The sequence below is a fragment of the Corythoichthys intestinalis genome, chromosome 10, assembly GCF_030265065.1.
Source record: "Corythoichthys intestinalis isolate RoL2023-P3 chromosome 10, ASM3026506v1, whole genome shotgun sequence".
In the NCBI taxonomy this organism is placed as follows: domain Eukaryota; kingdom Metazoa; phylum Chordata; class Actinopteri; order Syngnathiformes; family Syngnathidae; genus Corythoichthys; species Corythoichthys intestinalis.
In genome coordinates this window covers 56,018,809-56,039,180 of record NC_080404.1, presented here as the reverse complement: position 1 = coordinate 56,039,180, position 20,372 = coordinate 56,018,809, and the positions used below count along the sequence as shown (strand labels likewise).

At 39.3% G+C, this 20,372-nt stretch overlaps 1 protein-coding gene across 3 annotated transcripts in view; it reads right to left on the bottom strand.

The window, feature by feature from the left end:
- The window catches only part of parga (poly (ADP-ribose) glycohydrolase a), a 71,392-nt gene that overhangs the window by 29,919 nt on the left and 21,101 nt on the right, over nt 1-20,372 (bottom strand). For all 3 annotated transcript variants that reach the window (XM_057848414.1, XM_057848413.1, XM_057848415.1), the window contains exons 8-10: nt 14,380-14,472; nt 9,238-9,392; nt 12-91 (exon numbers count right to left, since the gene is read on the bottom strand). In XM_057848414.1, coding sequence (XP_057704397.1) covers nt 12-91; nt 9,238-9,392; nt 14,380-14,472 — 328 coding nt within the window. The remainder of the gene's footprint in view (nt 1-11; nt 92-9,237; nt 9,393-14,379; nt 14,473-20,372) is intronic.

The following is a 20,372-nucleotide window of genomic DNA, read 5'->3' as shown; positions in this document are numbered from 1 at the left end:
CTAATGCTTACTGGTCTGTGAAACCCTCCTAAAGTAGCAGATGAGTGTTTTCAACTTTTCAATCTTTCGTGGTGAGGAGCCTTCAAATAATCTACAAGAAGCAGAACAAGTTTTCTTTAAATCCAGTAGGTCTGAAAACAACACGTGGGCTTCTATTAAGGCTTGCCACAAATTATTTTCATACTTGATTCATGACCTATTATATTTGTAATGAGTTGAGGAACTGTCTCATACAGTGCTGTCCAAAAGTATTGGCACCCCTGCAATTCTGTCAGACCATGCTCAATTTCCCCCAGGAAATGATTGCAATTACAAATGCTTTGGTCATGATATTTTCATTTATTTTCCTTGCACTGAAAACACACAAAAGAGAATGAAAAAACAAGTTAAATCATTATCCTTTTACACAAAACTCCAAAAATGGGCCGGACAAAAGTATTGGCACCCTCAGCCAAATACTCCGTAGCACAACCTTTTGACAAAATAACTGCGACCAACCGCTTCCGGTATCCATCAATGAGTTCCTACAATGCTCTGCTGGAATTTTAGACCATTCTTCTTTGGCCAACTGCTCCAGGTCTCTGAGATTTGAAGGGTGCCTTCTCCAAACTGCAATTTTCAGATCTCTCCACCGGTGTTCTATGGCATTCATTGCTGGCCACTTTAGAAGTCTCCAGTGCTTTCTCTCAAACCCTTTTCTAGTGCTTTTTGAAGTTTGTTTTGGAACATTGCCCAGCTGGAAGACCCATGACCTCTGAGGGAGACTCAGCTTTCTCAAACTGGGCCCTACATTATGCTGAAAAATGTGTTGGTAGTCTTCAGTCAAGCAGTCCAGTGCCAGAGGCAGCAAAGCAACTCCAAAACATCAGGAAACCTCCACCATGTTTGACTGTGTTCTTTTCTTTGGCCTTGTTTTTTTCCCTGTAAACTCTTATGTTGATGCATTTTTTCAAAAAGCTCTACTTTTGTCTCATCTGACCAGAGAACATTCTTCCAAAACATTTTTGGCTTTTTCAGGTAAGTTTTGGTAAACTCCAGCCTGGCTTTTAAATGTGTCTGGGTCAGAAGATGGGTCTGGGTATCCTACCATAGAGTCCCTTTTCATTCAGACACCGACGGATAGTACGGTTTGACACTGTTGTACCCTCGGACTGCAGGACAGCTTGAACTTGTCTGGATGTTAGTCAAGGTTCTTTATCCACCATTTGCATAATCTTTCCTTGAAATCTCTTGTAAATTTTTCTTTTCCATCCACATCTAGGGAGGTTAGCCACAGTGTCGTGGGCTTTACACTTATTGATGACACTGCGCACGGTAGACACAGGAACATTCAGGTCTTTGGAGATGGACTTGTAGCCTTGAGATTGCTCATGCATCCTTACAACTTTGCTTCTCAAGTCCTCAGACAGTTTTTTGGTCTTATTTCTTTTCTCCATGCCCAATGTGGTGCACACAAGGACACAGGACAGCGGTTGAGTAAACTTTAATCCATTTTAACTGGCTGCAGGTGTGATTTAGTTGTTGTCACCACCTAATATGTGCCAAAGTTAAGTAACAGGTGCTGTTAATTACACAAATTAGAGAAAAATCGCATGATTTTTCAAAGGATGCCAATATTTTTGTCTGGCCCATTTTCGAGTTTTGTGTAAAATGATCATGATTTGGTTTTTTCCATTCTCTTTTGAATTTTTCCATTGCAAGCAAAATAAATGAAGAGACTACAACCACAGCATTTGTAATTGCAATCATTTTCTGGGAGATATTGAGCATTATCTGACAGAATTGCAGGAGTTCCAATACTTTTGGTCAGCAGTCTACATGCCAAATATGAAAAAGACTGAACCTTGTATCAGGGAATTATTGGTCATGTACTGAATTTTGCGTTGTGCCAAACAAAAAAAGTCCGACTTTGGCACCCGGCCCAAGGAAACTCATTATTTTGATGACTTAAGATTTCATGTTTCATGAACAGTCTCACCAATTTTGATGAGGATCCAACTAACTCCCTAGGTGCCAATGTCTCAGATATGCACCCTGTAAATCAATAAAAAAATCACATTCAATCCAAATTACCTGATTTCCTTTTGGGTTTGGAATATGGATGCAAGATACTTTTTGGAGCAGTTTTGCACAATTTTTTTCTACATTGAAAAAACCTAAAAGGAGAGGCCTTTTTGAAAAATTCAAGGGGGCGCCATTGAGCCAGTTTGTTACAATTTTTGGCAAGGTCGCAAAATTATCAAAGGGTCCGATCACATCATTTTCAAAGTATCGGAATCGGCAAAAAAATATCGGACATGTTTTTAAATATATATATTTTTTTTAATTAAATCATTTTCTAATTGTATTTAATGTTACAGACATAATGTGTTACACTCTTCCAGAGTCTTTAGTTGAAGCTAAAGGTAAGGTTATCAAATTTATCGCGTTAACGGCGAGAATTAATAGTTTTTACATTTATCACATTACAATATTCATCGCAATTAACACATGCGCTGCACGACCCATTCACGCATTGTCGCGTTCAATCTATAATGGCGCCGTTTTACCCATACAGTATATAGAGCTAAAAGGCAGTGTAAAATGAGTAGAGTGAATTTTGGCAGCCTATGGAACCTTTTTTTAAATGGGTAAAGTCTTACAATCCCTCTCCCAAATATTAGAATAATCGTGGGAAGCAATGTGGGGAAGAAAGGTATTAGTTGATTTTTTTGTTAACACCCTATGTTATTTCCCAACGCAGATAAGATATATCAATTGGTACCAGGACGCACAGTCACGGTTGCACTTCCCATCATGCATTTGGGCAGAAGTTAAATGGCTACAGTATCATTTACTGAAAGCTCAACGAATACACTAGATGGCAATATTTAGTCACAATATACAAAGTCACATTTATCCTTTAAGAATTACAAGTCTTTCTATCCGTGGATCCCTCTCACAGAAAGAATGTTAATAATGTAAATGCCATCTTGAGGATTTATTGTCATAATAAACAAATACAGTACTTATGTACTGTATACTGAATGTATATATTCGTCCGAGTTTTATTCATTTTTTTCGTAATGCATTGCCAAAATGTATATGATCGGGAAAAATTATCAGGAATGATTGGAATTGAATCGGGAGCATAAAAAAAGCAATCGGATCGGGAAATATCAGGATCGGCAGATACTCAAACCAAAACGATCGGGATCGGATCGGGAGCAAAAAGACATGATCGGAACAACCCTAATAATAAGCATTACAATGGTGGTGCTCGGGCCCTAAAAGAACTATAATCGGCTCTGAGGATCGATAGTAGTGTTGCACCGATACCATTTTTTGGCCCCGATACCGATACTTGGCTGTGCAGTATCGGCCGATACCATACCGATACCACCCCGATTATATATATATATATATATAATTTTTTTCCCCAAAGAGCTACATAATTGGATGTGAAATCATTGCTATCAAGGCTTTGTCAGGCTGTTGCTTACCTTTGCAAAATAGGAAAAAGACTAGTAAAAAGTATAATACTAGCCCAACAGTAAGAAAGTAAAAATAAGTTCATAATAATAAACTGAATGAACTGAGTAAACTTTTTTTAAACCTCTCAAAGGCCAAACAGTGCAACTTTCATGAAATTATTGTCACATTCTGCTGCTGGTTAGATTGTGTTTTGTTGCTGGGCTGTTAGTGGGGGCGTTCCTGACGTCACACTAGGGCTGGGCGATATGGCCTTAAGTATGTATCACGATAAATTGAGCAGATTTACCTCGATAACGATAAATGACGATAAATTCGCCCAAGCAAACTGTTATATAATTTGAAAATTTGAATCAATGCATGGAATACAAATTAACAGTTTCTCGTTAAATTTATTTACCAGCTTTCAATTTAACAATTGCACATGCAGTCTAAACATTAAGTATTAAAAAAAATCTTGTAAACAATAAGAATTCTTGTGTGAACATTTATAACAGCTTGTATGACTTGAAAAATATCATCACTTGAATTTCATTAAATTCATTCCGCATTGTTATACACTAGATAGTGGCATACGTTTAGATATTTAGAATAGATACAAATACGACACATCCACCCGCCCCCCAGAAATTATACTTCATTAAAAAATAAAATGTTTCACAAACCTTTCCTTTCTTTTATTCGGCTCAATTATTTACATCTTATGATTTTGGAAATCCTTACAGTATGCAATAAATAATATTCCTGTTCCCAAGCACTGTGCTTACTGTACTGTTATTTTTACAAAAAATAAACAATACATAGTTACTCCCCGTCATCTAGGACGAGCCACTTACAAGACTAGCACTGTCGTGTATTACAAATACTGCTTTGAACACATCTTCACAGACAAAAGCAATGACACAGGCTTAAAGAGGTCAACTTTAATTGTGTAAATCACACTTAATGACGACGCGATCTCCTGGTTGAAATAGACGACATCCACTTAATTCTATTGAAGATATGTAATGCTGAGGCAATTTGTCAACTTTACTTTTAAAAAGAAACGTGCACTGTTTATCCAGTAGATGGGGCTCTTACAGTGTGTCAAACAGTGATTCAATTTAGGGCAATTGTCTTAAAAGTGGTTCATTGTTTCAGAAAGCCTCGGTTTTTCCATCCCTATCTGGAACCCGTCAAGAGTTTACTTAATGTCGGGTGAAAGTTTGGTGAAGCTAACTTAAGCCCGACTTCATCCCGTTTACTTGTAGCGTTAGCCGCTAGCGTTAGCTGCTAGCGTTAGCCTACCGGGCTTCTGTTTGATTGGCTTCCTGAAAACCATGTGACTCCAAACGTAAGCACACTGTCTGCTTTCTTAAAGGGGAATGAACATAGCCGAACAACACAGAGTCAAAGCGGGATGAAAAGACTATATTTTCTTCTTTTATTAAATTACCGAATTTACCGACATGGTCAAAATTACATCGGTCATCGTGAAGAATTTCGGTAACGGTAAATTTTCGGTTTACCGCCCTGCTCTACGTCACACCTGAATCCAATGCGGGCTCATCAACGCAGCATTTAAGCACGGGTGAGCTCAGAGAAGGCTGCCGAGATATTTGCTTTGCTGATCGCCATTTGACATCTCGCACTATAGTCTCGCTACATTTGCTTGTTACGCCCCTGCATTGGGTTTTTTCTGGTAGTGTGCTGCACTCGTTTGTAACCTCTACCCTGTGCAGGTATTTGAGTGTTTTTATTTTGGCTTTTTGGCTCGCTGCCTATCGTCTTCGTTACTAAATCTTCGAGTTTGTACTATTGAGCTCCGTTGACCTGCTGTCACGGACTCCTTTTGTTATTTCTACTATCCCGCGATCGCGTGTTATTTTTTTGTTTGCAATCATTAAACCCTTGTACTTATCCCCCGCTTGTTGTCCGCTTCGAGGTCCAACCTTGTTTCCGCATTTGCGGACGCTCACAATTATAAGTAATAATAATTGACCACAGCATCCCGTCTCTCTATTAGCCTCGTTTTTTCGGGAGGGGGTGGGTCCCTTATTTCTATTTCTGAAAGGTGGCAACCCTACTTTGGAAACAGTTCCCAAATTACTGCAGCATTTCTTTCAGTAAAAGACAATAAAAGTTAAGTAGACGTAGTGAACTGACCAGAGATTGTTGCACCTGTCCAGCGCCCTTCGTCCGGATAGCAGTCCTGCTCTTGCAGGCACAAACTCGTTGTGTTCGTTCACGTTTCGTCTTCACATGTTTTATCAGGTTCGAGGAATTGAAACTGGTCGATTTAACTCCACATCTCGAAACTTTCAGGCCGCAAATCTTGCATGCAGCCATTGATTTTAATTGACGGGATTTCTATTTTGAAATATTTCCCGACCGCCGCCATGCCGTCATGTCGGCCATGTCATTGGTCAGAAGTGGCTATTGGCCCGTTCTCATTGGTCTGGAGCAGGCCAATAGCGATAGCTGTTTGGTGGTCACGTGTCATCACACAACACAGAGACAAAGTGTAGTGAGCGCCAGGAGGAAAAAAAAAGGCTGCGGTCAAATGTTATAATAATGGACCGGTAAATGGTATCGGCGCCGTCTTTGTTGGTACTCGCCGATACCGATACCACCATTTTGGGCCGGCTCGGCGCCCCCTGCCGATACTAGTATGGGTATCAGTGCATCTTTAATCGATAGATACTGGTCCATGCTACATAGATATCAAGTTTCAAGACGATCAGTTCACAAATGACGGAGGAGTAGGACTTCAAATAAGTATCCACAAGAACAAAAACAACCTGTGTGCTACTCATTGAGTAGCAACTTGACAGGCCTTCAGCTTGTAATAATAAAAGCGTGTACAATTTTTTTTTTTTATTTGATTGCTGCCCGACCCTCCCAGCTCAAAAAGATTGGGCGTCCATCGCCATCAATAGCAGCCAATAAGTTTCCAATGGAGGAAAACTGCAAGTGAAGCGCTACGTCTGGGCTTTCCATCCTCCCCCTCCGACATATCCATCACTTAAAACAGAGGACAAACGTGGACAGTTGTGCCAAAAAAGCAATCAGCAGATTGCTTGCCGCGCTGCCTGTCCAAGACGGAGCGCAACTGTAGCCAATAAGCAAAGTGACAGACACTCCCTCAATTACAGGAAGGAGGGGTGGGCAATAACGATCCGGCGTCCATTTTAGACTAGGCTGCTTGTCTCGTCTCATCGTTTCACAAACCCGTTTTTGTGTTATACAGCGGGAAGGAATGCTGATAGTCAAGGTGGACGCAGTGTATCTACGACTGCAATCGATGGTGATTAGATTACAGTCCCCTTCGCTTAGCCTGTTGCTAACATCTCGATGTGGGGGGTGGAAATCTTAACTCGTTGGCTGCCATTGACGGCGATAGACGTCCAACACATACTTGGATCAGGAAGTTGTTCTAGGATATTCTACAAAACAATAAAAAGAAAAGATTTTTTCATGCTTCTGCTGTGAATGAGTTTATTACTAGTAGACGACTAATCAGCTTAAAGTGGGAAGGTGGCACCGACTTAACATTCGTTTACAATACTTCACCATTTGGATATATTGTCACAGCACTAATTTCCACTGAGTATGAAAAGTGTCCAAAAGCAAGAAATGACACTTCTTGTTCAGCAGACTGTATGCCCCACCATAATGAGGTAAAAACCCAAGCAGACCGGATGTTATTAAGCATGTCACCAATGAGGAGACGAGGGAAAATTGAGTTGAGACCTAACCTGGACTATGTCCAGCAGGTGAGGATAAATTACTGTCAATGTAATAAGGCAGCTAGTAGTCAAATGTCATTAAAGCATGGCTAGCAACATTTACCGCAATAGATGTCCAATCCACTCAAACCAGGAGAGTTGACAAAGAATGGTCATGATTCTGTACCATTAACACACACATTTAAAAAAATAAAATGAATTTAAAAAAAAAAGGGGGGGGGGGGGGGCGTAAAAACTATAAAATATTATATGTGTTTTAATAGTATTAGTATGTGGTTTAATATTGGAGATATTTGTGAAACAAACATAAGCTGACGAGCTAACTAGGATTGTTTTTAAGGCAGTAGTGCCCCCTAATGGAAATTAGATTGCATTTTAAAATGTTCCTGTCATTGACTTCAAGATTTTTCCAACGCCTGTGCTCGTAATTCAAGTCTCAAAAAGTCTCAATGAAGTCAATCCACTGATATGAATGGAAATACCATTATCTAATTCAATTTATTTTATTTGTTGCCACGGACCGCATTAGTGCGTGCTCTTCTATGTACTTGTACTCAAGTGAGTGTATATTCCTGTATTTATACTTCAATTGCGTGCACTTGAAAAACAACCATGTGTACTTGCGTGTAATTGTACAAAAAGAACTTGTACTTGCTTGCTTGATTTTTTTAAACTCATCGCATGCCATTAATGACTGATTGATGACACAAGTACGTGCACTTGCTTGCACTTGAGATACAAGTACGTGCACTTGAACTACAAGTACGTGCACTTGAACTACAAGTACGTGCACTTGAACTACAAGTACGTGCACTTGAACTACAAGTACGTGCACTTGAACAACAAGTACGTGCACTTGAACAACAAGTACGTGCACTTGAACAACAAGTACGTGCACTTGCGTGCATTTGAGCAACAAGTACGTGCACTTGCGTATACTTGAGCAACAAGTACGTGCACTTGCGTGCACTTGAGCAACAAGTACTGTACGTGCACTTGCGTGCACTTGAGCAACAAGTACTGTACGTGCACTTGCGTGCACTTGAGCAACAAGTACTGTACGTGCACTTGCGTGCACTTGAGCAACAAGTACTGTACGTGCACTTGCGTGCACTTGAGCAACAAGTACTGTGCGTGCACTTGCGTGCACTTGAGCAACAAGTACTGTACGTGCACTTGCGTGCACTTGAGCAAAAAGTACTGTACGTGCACTTGCGTGCACTTGAGCAACAATTACTGTACGTGCACTTGCGTGCACTTGAGCAACAAGTACGTGCACTTGGGTGCTCTAGAACTACAAGTACGTGCACTTGCGTGCTCTTGAACTACAAGTACGTGCACTTGCGTGCTCTTGAACTACAAGTATGTGCACTTGAACTACAAGTACGTGCACTTGAACTACAAGTATGTGCAGTTCCGTGCCCTTGAGCAACAAGTAAGTGCACTTGCGTGCACTTGAGCAACAAGTACATGCACTTGCGTGCTCTAGAACTACAAGTACGTGCACTTACGTGCTCTTGAACTACAAGTACGTGCACTTGAACTACAAGTATGTGCACTTGCGTGCACTTGAACTACAAGTATGTGCACTTGCGTGCATTTGAACTACAAGTACGTGCACTTGAACTACAAGTACGTGCACTTGAACTACAAGTACATGCACTTGCATTTTAGTGTATACAAAATAAGTGTTCTTGTACGTACTTGTGCTACAAGTAACTGTACTTACGTGTATTTGTGCTACAAGTATGTGTACATGCATGTATTTGTACGACAAGAACTACTACTTCCTTGATGTGTTTTTTTCCCCAAAATATTTAACTCATCGCATGCCATTGACGGTGCTAGATGTCCAATCCGTTTTGACTGTAAGAGGTAAATGAATGAACGTGAACAATTATTACTTACTTCACATTACTAAATAAAAAGGAATATAGAATATCCAAATTGACACAATCTCCTCTTTGTCCCATTATAAAGGCTTCACGAGGGGATTCTGCCAAAGTGTGTGATCAATTTTATAAAAACACCCTTTCACCTGTAGAAGTTGATCTCGGGATAGTTGCAGTACTCCGACTTGCGGGAGTTGCGTCGCGGGAACGTGCAAAAGAAGGCGTTGGCCAGAAGACAGGCAATTTGCTCCTGAGACATGGTTAGGGAATGGTTCATCCGTGACTTTAGCAAGGGGATGGGCTGCGAAACAAAAAAAAAAAAAATCATTAAGAAAGTAAAAATAAATAGAAAAGAACTGATTACAATGAGATTTAAAGTTTCACCACAACGTACACCACATAAAATAGAAGTACAACAAGGACAAGACTAATATTAAAAAAACAGGTTACAGTGTACTGTACACTGATTGGGAATAAAGTGAATAAGTAAGTAGCAGCAAGTGGTGGTGTAGTGGAAATATAAGGGCATATATGACAGTTTGCAGAAATCAGACTTGGAAGGAGATGGCTGGCTTGATGTTTTTGTGCATAGATATTGATGTCACAGTGCAAAAATACTATAATGTAACTGTGCAAATATTGCATATGCAGGACCCAGATTGAGACCATTTTATCTGACAACGTATTACTTAATCAGATGCATATGACAATTTGTGGCATGAGCAGTGCAATGACAGTCAGCCAAAAGTCAAAGTCTGTGTACTTCGAACAACTTTCCCTTTCACGTAAACGTACATATAAATTGTATAACAAATTTAATCTCATTATTCGACTATTTTTTTTCTCTTAATACTTCTTCAATCTCCTAATATTACACCAAAAGTGGTTGTTGGTCAATAAAAACTTACGTTGGTAAAAAGTGTCAGCCAGGAAAACCAAACCACTTCCAGTTCAGGGACGTGAAAATAAGCAACTAAACGACCTTATTCTCGTGACATTACCACTTGAATCCTTTTATTTTAGAATATCTGACTTAGTCTCATAATATTACGAGTTTAATCATGTTTCCTTGTCGTCACAGAAACCCGGCCATCTTCTCTGCGGCGTGAAATTTGAATGCTCGACATCGCGTGGCGCGGCCTATCAGGTTGAACTGACAACAACTACAATGACTTTGAATGGGAACCAACGCGCGAGAAGAAAAAAAAACACATCTAGTCTTACTACTGTGGTTATTAAGGCTAATCGAGGCCGAGAATTAGCATGGCAATTTAACAAGCAAAAGAGACAAGAGGGGTTCCATTAAGTAAATGGAGAGAAGTAATTAAGGTCAGTGTTTTCCGAGATGGACGAACTCGTTCATCTTGGCTGATTAGCGCTACAGAGCCTCCCTAGGCAGCCCCAGTTAACCGATCAATATCACCTCTAATAACACGAGACTGAACATCTGGCCACGGGCTTACTACAGCAATATGAAGCGAAGATGTCCGGAAACCTCATTAACAAACTACTGGAAAGGAGTATTCTATCCTGTGGTGAGATGTGCACGTGAAATTCCGTTACGTTGCAATAATATGATACTAGAGCTGTCCCGACTAGTCGACGTGCGTCGTATCAACGTGCAATTTTATAAATTATAAATATATATGTATATATATATATATATATATATATATGAATCTTATAAATCTAATAAAATAATTAACATGTATAATTATATAATATATTTTTTAAATTATTATTAAATTTATTAGGATCATGGAAGCTCCCACTTGGGGAAATATATACATATATCCTGTATATACATAATATAATAAAAATATACATGGAAACAGCACTGGCCTGCTTACTGTAATCCATGACTGCACTAACATTAGTTACTTTATATTATAAAGTATCATTGTGTATATACATATAGTAGTATACAATAAAATTAATACTATATATTTAATTTCTGTTACTGTGAGTATGTGTGCCTCTCATTCAAAATAATTGTGGTAATATTTCAGTGTGCCCTCTACTTTATCTATTTTCAGGTTAAAACAAACAAAAGTTGAACAGTTTTTCCCCTCCCCAAAAAATGCGGAATGCACACCAGAAAAAGCATCTAAACTCACACAAAGTATTATGAAAATGGTTGTCCGGGACATTGCAATTCATTTTAACATTTAGAACAATATCGACAATGACATACCACAAAAAGAGTAAAAAATTTTTTGACTCCTGTTAAAGAGGTGAAGTCTCAGTGTTTCCGTTTACATTTTTTTTGCACTAGTTAATGCCAGCAGCATTTGACCTCATTGTTTGTGATTTATTATTGATATTTATGTTATCTATTTATACGTTAATAAAGAATTTAGGTGTTCCAAAATGTTTTTGTGGATTAATAAGCTTCAACAAAAATTTCATTATTAAAATAGTAAAAAAAAAAAAAAAAATTATTAGATTAGTCGACTAATCGTAAAAATAGTCGGCTGACTAATCGGGAGGAAAGTAGTCGTTTGGGACAGCCCTATTTGATACCCCAAATTACCTTTATTCTCGTCTAATCTCTACGATCAGCGGACGTCATCTTTCAAGCGACGCAACTTGGTGATTACGTCACCCACGCACTTGCGGTACATCTCATTCAACAGGGCAGAAGTTGACTATCACCTTCGTTTTTACTTGAAGTCAATATGCCAAGTAAAACGGTAGATACAGGCATAAGTGGATTTTAAGGGGGGCTGGCCCCCCCAGTGGCCAAGAAGTGTAATTGCGTTTAATTGACTTTTTTCTTTATATATATACAAGTTGTAAAGCAATAAAACTGCAACAAAAATGAATGTACAAAAAAAATATTTTTATGATGGGTCAAAATGATTTTTCGAACAGATCACGTGACTAGGACCTTAGATGGTTATTTGCTTTGCATATATTTTTCCCCAAAAATTAGGGGAGGGCAATTTTATTTTTCTCTTGGGCAATTGTAGTTTTTTCTTTGATTGAATTTTTTTTTTTTTAATTGAAGCTATGAACCTTTTTTTGGGGGGGATTAAATGATTTAGACACAAATGTCCTACCCATAATATGGCTAAAACACAAAAAGGATTGTTTCATTCAAAGAAAACTTTTTCGATGAAAAATTAAGTTTTCAAATGCAAATTTCTCAATCTCAAATACTCGCATTCAAAAACTTTTTACATGATTGAAATGTTTTTTTTTTTTGATTCAAGTGATTTTCCTTTTCAAAATAACGTTTTTAAGCAACTTATTTTTTGATTGAATAATAAAGACAAATTTCAAATACATTTTTTTGAGTTACAAATTTATTTTTGCACTCAAATTTTTTTTTTTTTTTTTTTTTAATTGAAGCAACTTTTTTTTGTTTGAAAACATAGATTTTGATTGAACCAACTTTTTTTTTGATTGAACAAAAAAAGACACAAATCTACTTCCATATGGCTCCGCCCAGATGATACAATTTTTGACTGAGGTAACTACAGTGGCACGACACCGGCGGGCGTACCATATTCAATGGATGATGATCTTGGCGAAAAGTATAGCTTTCCTGACAGCAGCCTGATTTAGATTTCCACTCAAGAATGATGGGAAACAAAAAAACGCTCATTTTCAACTTATTATTATAAATATTCTTGTAAGTTAATTTAATTGCTGACACTGCTTTTCGGGTTCATCAACATGTTGTGCCCCCCCAGCCCCAAAAGTCAAACTCCGCTTATAGATACAGGTAGTCCCCAGGTTACGAAAGAGTTCAATTCCTACGTTGGATACTCTGCCGACTGGTGGCAACATTGGGTCTGGCTGGACTGTCGCCTCGTATGACTTGGCAGACTCAGACGTCTGACATGGATAAACGATAGCTGCGCTCTGATTTGGCCCACATAAGGCTGTAAGTTGTTTCAGCCAACATATGTTTGTGTATGCATTTTTAATTACCGTAATTTCCCGAATATAAGGCGCACCCGTGTATAATGCGCACCCCAAATTTACTTGTAAAATCTAGGGAAAATTATTGTACCCGTTTATAACGCGCACCCTAATTTTAGAAGAAAACAGAGCTTGTGTACAGATACAGAGATGTCATTTTACTGACTGGTGAAACACAGCACAAGCATAGCACATTGGTAGTTCAAAACATTACCGTAAACCAGCGGTCTCAAACCGACTCCACAAAGGGCCGCAGTGGGTCCTGGTTTTTGTTCCAACAGATCCAGCACAAACAGTTCAACCAATGAGGTTTCTACTAACATAAGCAGCACCTGATTGCAATCAACTGATTACACTTGTAAGAAACCAGATTGGTGAAAAGGTATTTGTCTCGTTTGGTTGGAATGAAATCCAGTACCCCCTGCGGCCCTTTGAGGACCGGTTTGAGACCACTGCCGTAAACTGACAATATTTACGGTAATAATATGATTTGACAACTTCTCCAACTTACCAGAATCTAGGAGAAAACAAAACAGATGTGACTTTTCTTTTAAAGGCTGCTGTATAACTTGCTCGTTTCCTCATGATGAATAAATGTTTCTTCCATGGATTGATACGGTAAAATGAAAGTGAGAACGTAAGTTGGAAATCCGTGAGAGCTCATAGCTGTCAACACGACAGTAACAAAAGGAACTATTGTTATTTGGGTTTGAGTTTCCCGAGGGACCGATATAGTTGACGGACACAGGAAGTGTGTGTCCTTACATTTGTTATGGTCCGAATTGCGGAGCTGCAATAAACGTCGACTCAAATGAGTTCAAGAAACTAAATTCTGTGCTTTATGAAGAGTGAAAAAAACAGAATTTAACACAGACGAAATCATTCGGCCGATTAGAGTGAAGTATTACCGAAACAAAACGGTGACGTCACGTACCGTAATGGTCGGCAACGGGTCACCGCATACGTTTCTTCAACACAATGTGGCCGTGTCAATGAAAAAAAATCGGTTTATATATATATGTAATACATATATATTTCTGTCTCCATCCACGTACCCGTTTATAATGCGCACCATGAGTTTACAAGTTGATTTGGGGGAAAAAAGTGCGCGTTATATTTGGGAAATTACGGTAAGTTTACAGCTACAGTTTGTGGAGTCATGTGTGAGCGATTTGCTATGAATGAAGGGGGGGGGGGGAAACAAACAGTTTGGACATAAACTCATAAAAAAATCGGATGAAATAGGACCGGAAAGGGCCCATTTGAAACATCACCAAAAGTCAAACTGATAATTAGTGGCAGTGAAAATGATTCATTTCCAAGATTGCTTGATTTTAGACCGAGATTATTTTACGTACCATCGTGCAGAGGCGCGGAGCGCTGAGTGCCAGCTTGACCATGGAAGGCAGTACGGCCTCGTAAAGGTGCTGAACCTCGCAATGCTCCAGACACTAAGAAGAGGAAAAAATAAGAGCTGCATGACATCATTTTTATGTTCATAAGTGAGTAAAACAAAAGTCTCATTTTTTCCTATAAACTTGAAAAAAAATAAAAATAAAAAAAAAATGACATGCTGCTCACAGCATTATACACGGTCTGGTTTCAGTGCCATTGACAGCACTAGATGTCCAATCCAGTCAAAATGAATTGGATGTCTCACACTGTCAATAGCTGCCAGTGAGGTAAGATTTTGGTTGGATTTTAAACAGTGACACCTTTTTAAAAAAATCTATCGATTCTTGGCTGGAGCATATCGATAACCTCTTGGGCTTGAAAGGAAAAAGTACCGTTCTCGCACACACCATATTATTGTTTGCATCAGTCTAACACATTCATCTAACTATAGTTTAGGCAGACTTCACTCAGTGCCCTTGACACAGTAAAGTTAATCGGCGCTCATGAGGGGGAAAAGGAAAAATGGTACCGTTTCTCGTAGGCACCGTCTGTTTGCATTACTCGAACACACATAATATAATCAATCAGGGAATAGTATCATTTCTCATATTCACTGTAGGACTGCATTACTCTAACACACCTAATGTAAAATAAATAGCACACCATAGTTTAAAGAAACAGAATAGATACACAACGCCATCTTATCACAGAAGCCCAACGTTGGGCGCGCGCCTGTAATCCAAGCTACTGGGAAGCTGAGACTGTTGAAATTCGCCTCCCCAGACAAGCCGCACGGAAACAGCGACAGCTGAACAAAGTGCCGCTCTGCCGATGCTGCCTCCACGCGCGCCAACCGGGAAGGCGGAACTTCGCGCGTTCATCTCTGATATTAACCCTTTGTACTGACTCCATGTTCCAAAAGTTTGAAAAAGACTCGCCGAAAGCATGTTGACAATTTATTCGTCGACAATGGTCATAAACAAGGCAAAAACAGACGACGGTGGGACAATTCTGGATTCAAAACAAGGCTACAGCAAAATCTGTCTTATCTCAGTGTCCAGTGTTTTTTAAGTCCGTGGGCCGGCCGAAGGTGTGTCCGGGCGTTGCTTTGGGATCATCCCTCTCTGGCCGGTTTCGGGCTGTTTAGGTTCGTGCGTGGATGGGATGTGGTTGCCACGACCGACGCTGCTCTTGTCGTCACAAGCGCCTGCTATCAACTTTGTTTATCCGGGCTAGCTCTACTTGTTTAGGACAAAGCACGCTGGTCTTTGTCCTTGTTTGTTTGTCGGGAGGACTGATTGCCAGAGTTGGTGCGTCAATCTTGCTCGTGGCGCCCACGTTGGGCTTCTGTGATCAGATGGCGTTGTGTATCTATACTGTTTCTTTAAACTATGGTGTGCTATTTATTTTACATTAGGTGTGTTAGAGTAGTGCAGTCCAACAGTGAATATGAGAAATGATACTATTCCCTGATTGATTATATTACGTGTGTTCGAGTAATGCAAACAGTTAGACGGTGCCTACGAGAAACGGTACCATTTTTCCTTTTCCCCCTCATGAGCGCCGATAAGGTGATTAACTTTACTGTGTCAAGGGCACTGAGTGAAGTCTGCCTAAACTATAGTTAGATGAATGTGTTAGACTAATGCAAACAATAATATGTTGTGTGCGAGAACGGTATCTTTTCCCTTCAGGCTACAAAGTCATGATATATCACCTTTTCAATATATTGTCACGCGCCTCATATTAGTCGTCGTAAAATTCCAGTAAAAAGACATAGACATTAATAGTCTGTTAAAATTCTAAAACTTGCTTGAAACTCCCTAAGGGTGACCAAGTCTTTCAACACCATTTGAGCTAAACGTCACTAAAAATGTAACTCCTGTCAGTGTAAAAAGTTAGAAACTCATGGTTGGAGGGGCTGTATCAATCTGGAAGGGAAGGCCGGCAGCGTAAAAGCGGCCGCATACTTCAGCTTGCCTCAGCAGTTCCCTGGAAAATAAACACACTTACTCCGTCATACGGCCGGATTTACGACGACATCACTTATGAGTATATTGGCTTCAAATGTCAGCGTCATCAATCACTCGCCTTATTCTATCAAGGTAAGCAGAGCATCTGATTAAATGGACCTTCCGGAGTTAATGCAAATGGCCAATCGCGGGGAGAGATTGAGCCGGCGGGAGGGGCGGCTTGATTTTCAAATCCCGAATCTCGGCTCGGCAATTTGTCCGGGGGAGCGTTTATATGGCAGCCGAGCAGGTCTGACTAAACGCTGTCAGAAGTAATGAGCTGGCAGCCGTCATAAAACGCTCCCGCGGGACTAATAGATGGTGGATGTGGCAGAAAGAAGGTAGAAATATGAGAAGCCCACACGGTTATGACCGTTGACCAGAAATGGGAACGCGAGGGGGACGGGACAGCGGCGAAAAAAATTCGTTCTGATGATCGTTTATGTAATATTTAACTCACTGGCTGCCGTTGACGGCAAAAGACGTCCGATCCATTTGTAAAAATGAAATTCAAATTTTTTAAAAAAAAAATAAAGAAGCCATCTATTTATAATATTTACTATTTTTCCCTCTCGTTAATATATATTTTTAAACCAGATAAAATGTATTTTTTCTTAAATTTAAAAAAAGAACAGTCTGAGTTGTCCGATAATGACCTTTTAACCGATAACAAATATCCGGATATTGTCCAACAAAAATCTGATACTGATATATGCGGTCGTGGACGAAACTTATTATTGCTAAATCTATTTAATAATGCTTCAATAATGACAAATGTAACAACTTCAAGGTTTCTCAAATAAACATTCTGTGAAAATTAAGAGAACAACTTCAACCGAAGTTATAGTAAATAAATGTCCCATATAGGGCTGTCAAATTTATCGCGTTAACGGGCGGTAATTCATTTCTTAAATTAATCACGGTAAAATATTTGACGCAATTAACGCATGCACGAAATGACCCGTTCATGCTTTGTTTCAAATAGTTTAAAATGACACTGTTTTAGCACATTGAGAGTGAAAAGGCAGGGAAATGCGAGTGGGCACAGGCGTTCTTTAGACCGTGCCTTTTATTGGCTTAAGCTTTGGCAACTCTTTCACAACAAATATAAGAATGAGAGGAGACGATCTTTTTCTTGACTTGCTTAATTGAACACAACGCAGAACATACAGTGTACCATTTGCAGCCACTACTGACAGGCATGGTTGCCCAACTTGCCGTCATGCATTTGGGCGGAGCCGGACACAATATTTTTCTTAACACGCTTAATTGAACACAACGCAGAACATACTGTATACCAGACATGTCCAAAGTGCGGCCCGGGGGCCAAATGCGGCCCGTGGTCAAATTTCATCCGGCCCCCAGCTTGTGTCCTAAAATCAATAACGTCTGGCCCGCACACAGACTTAATATATTGGTCAGCAGTACTGCTACCAGCATATCAAGTAGCTTACACACTAAATGCTGCTCCTCATTTACCCACTAAAAGGCAGCAGCACTCTAAGCAACATTACCCCATGTGACCCTTTACTCCCAATTTTCTAAAATGACGACATTCAACAAAAAAAAGAAAGTTGACTGTGACGGCCGACGCTTCAAGGATAGGTGGAAATTGGACTATTTCTTCACTAAAATACGCAACAACTGTGTCCACCTCATTTGCAAAGAGACAGTCACTGTTTTTAAAGAGTTCAATGTAAGGCGATATTACCAAACAAAACACGCTGACATGTACGACAAGATCACAGGGAAGATACGTTGTGAGAAATTGAAGCAAATTGAAGCTAGTTTATTTCACAGTAGTATTTTGCAAGAGCCCGAGAGTCGAAAGAGAACGCCACAAAGGCTAGTTGTGAGATTGTTGAAATTATTCATTGAAAAACATAATAAAGCAAATGTGATGCACAGAATGGCTTGCTAAAATTTGGGCAGTCAAACGAGTAAAATTTTTCATCGAGTTAATCACAGCTTAAATATTAATTAATCGTAATTAATCACAACTCAAAACATCTATAAAATATGCATATTTTTCTGTAAATTATTGTTGGAATGGAAAGATAAGACACAAGACGGATATATACATTCAACATACTGTACATAAATACTGTATTTTATAACAATAAATCAACAAGATGGCATTAACATTATTAACATTTTGTTAAAGCGATCCATGGATAGAAAGATTTGTAGTTCTTAAAAGATAAAAGTTAGTACAAGTTATAGAAATTTTATATTAAAACCCCTCTTAATGTTTTTGTTTTAATAAAGTTTGTCAAATTTTCAATCAAAAAATAAACTAGTAGCTCGCCATTGTTGATGTCAATAATTACCGTATGGTGCTGAAGCCTGAAACCCATAAAATCCGTCGCACCCAAGCGCCAGCAGAGGGCAGAAAAACACCAAAAAACACGAGTAACAAGTGGAAATGACACTTTGCTGTCATTTTAATCTGAGCGGGGCATGTGCTTTAAATGCGTCAAAAATTTTAACGTGATTAATTTTTTAAAAATTAATTAACGCCCGTTAACGCGATAGTTTTGACAGCCCTAATTGTTCTACGCAAAAAACGTCAGCCAAGGTCGGCCCCCCAAATTTTTACGACACCAAATCTGGCCCCCTTTGCAAAAAGTTTGGACACCCCTGCTGTATACCATTTGCAGCCACTACTAACAGTCATGGTTGCCCGACTTCCCGTCATGCATTTGGGCGGCGCAGGAGACGATATTTTTCTAAACAGCCTAATTAAACACAATGCAGAACATACTGTATACCATTTGCAGCCACCACTGACAGCCATTGTTGCCCAACTTCCCATCATGCATTTGGGCGGAACAGTTAAGTCGCTACAGTATCATTTAGTGAAAGCACAACAAAAATAATATTCTTATATCTCAAAAAATAATGTTCACAAAAAGCTCTCAATGCAAAGAGAACTGGCCTTCCCAATCAAAATAGCGATGCAAAATACTAGAGGTGGGAATCTTTTGGCACCTAACGATTCTACTACGATTCAGAGGCTCCGATTCGATTATAAATCGATTATTGATGTCCCCCCCGCGCTTCAAATGTTTTGTACATTAGTTTCAAAATTGTTCAAAAATCCTCTCAGGCTAAACCAAACTAATATTTCAGTATCATGTTAACAGTCTAAAACAGTAAATAAAATACTCAAGTCCCATTCTGTATCAGCAGCTTTAAACTACATTCGATTAATTAAATGATGTGAATCAACCGTTAAAGTTGTTAAAATTCTGTTATTCCATAATTTCCCTTGTCTACTTTGGACATATCAAAGTTTTAAAACGGTTTCATCATTTAAAGATGGATTCAAGTTAGGATTTTGCCGATTTAGGAGTATTTTAGATAAAAAGTTAATTAGGTTCGCTACAACAGAGCCTTCTAGAGAAGTCTACAGCTTTAAGATGGCGCCTGTTAACAACGCGGCAACTACTAAACGGCAAGACTGTCATTTTGCATCTAGTTCTTTTTACATGTTCTACCGGCGCCATCTTCTGTCATTTTGCGTCTAGTTCTACAAATATGTGAAATCTTCCATAGCTATGTTTGTAGCAACTAGCAACTGGGCGTTGTTTGAAGCAGCTGTCGGCCGCAGTCAGGTATTATTGTTTTTTTTTAATCTAGCGGCATGAGTTGAACATGATATTTACTCTCGGTCTGTTCCTCATTGCGTCCCGAAGACTGCGCTGTGTTTTAGGTCTGCTTTACCTGGTATAATTCAATAATCGGAATTTGGATTTTTGTGAATCGTTCTCGAATCTTCCACGGCCGAATCGCGAATAATCTCAGAATCGGAAATTACGCATGCCTCTACAAAATACACATAAAACTTACTCAGACTTTGCCTTGGCTAGATCTCGAATTAATTCAAAACTCTCCATTGACACTTTGTGGTGTATTTCAATCACTACCTCACGTAGTTAAAA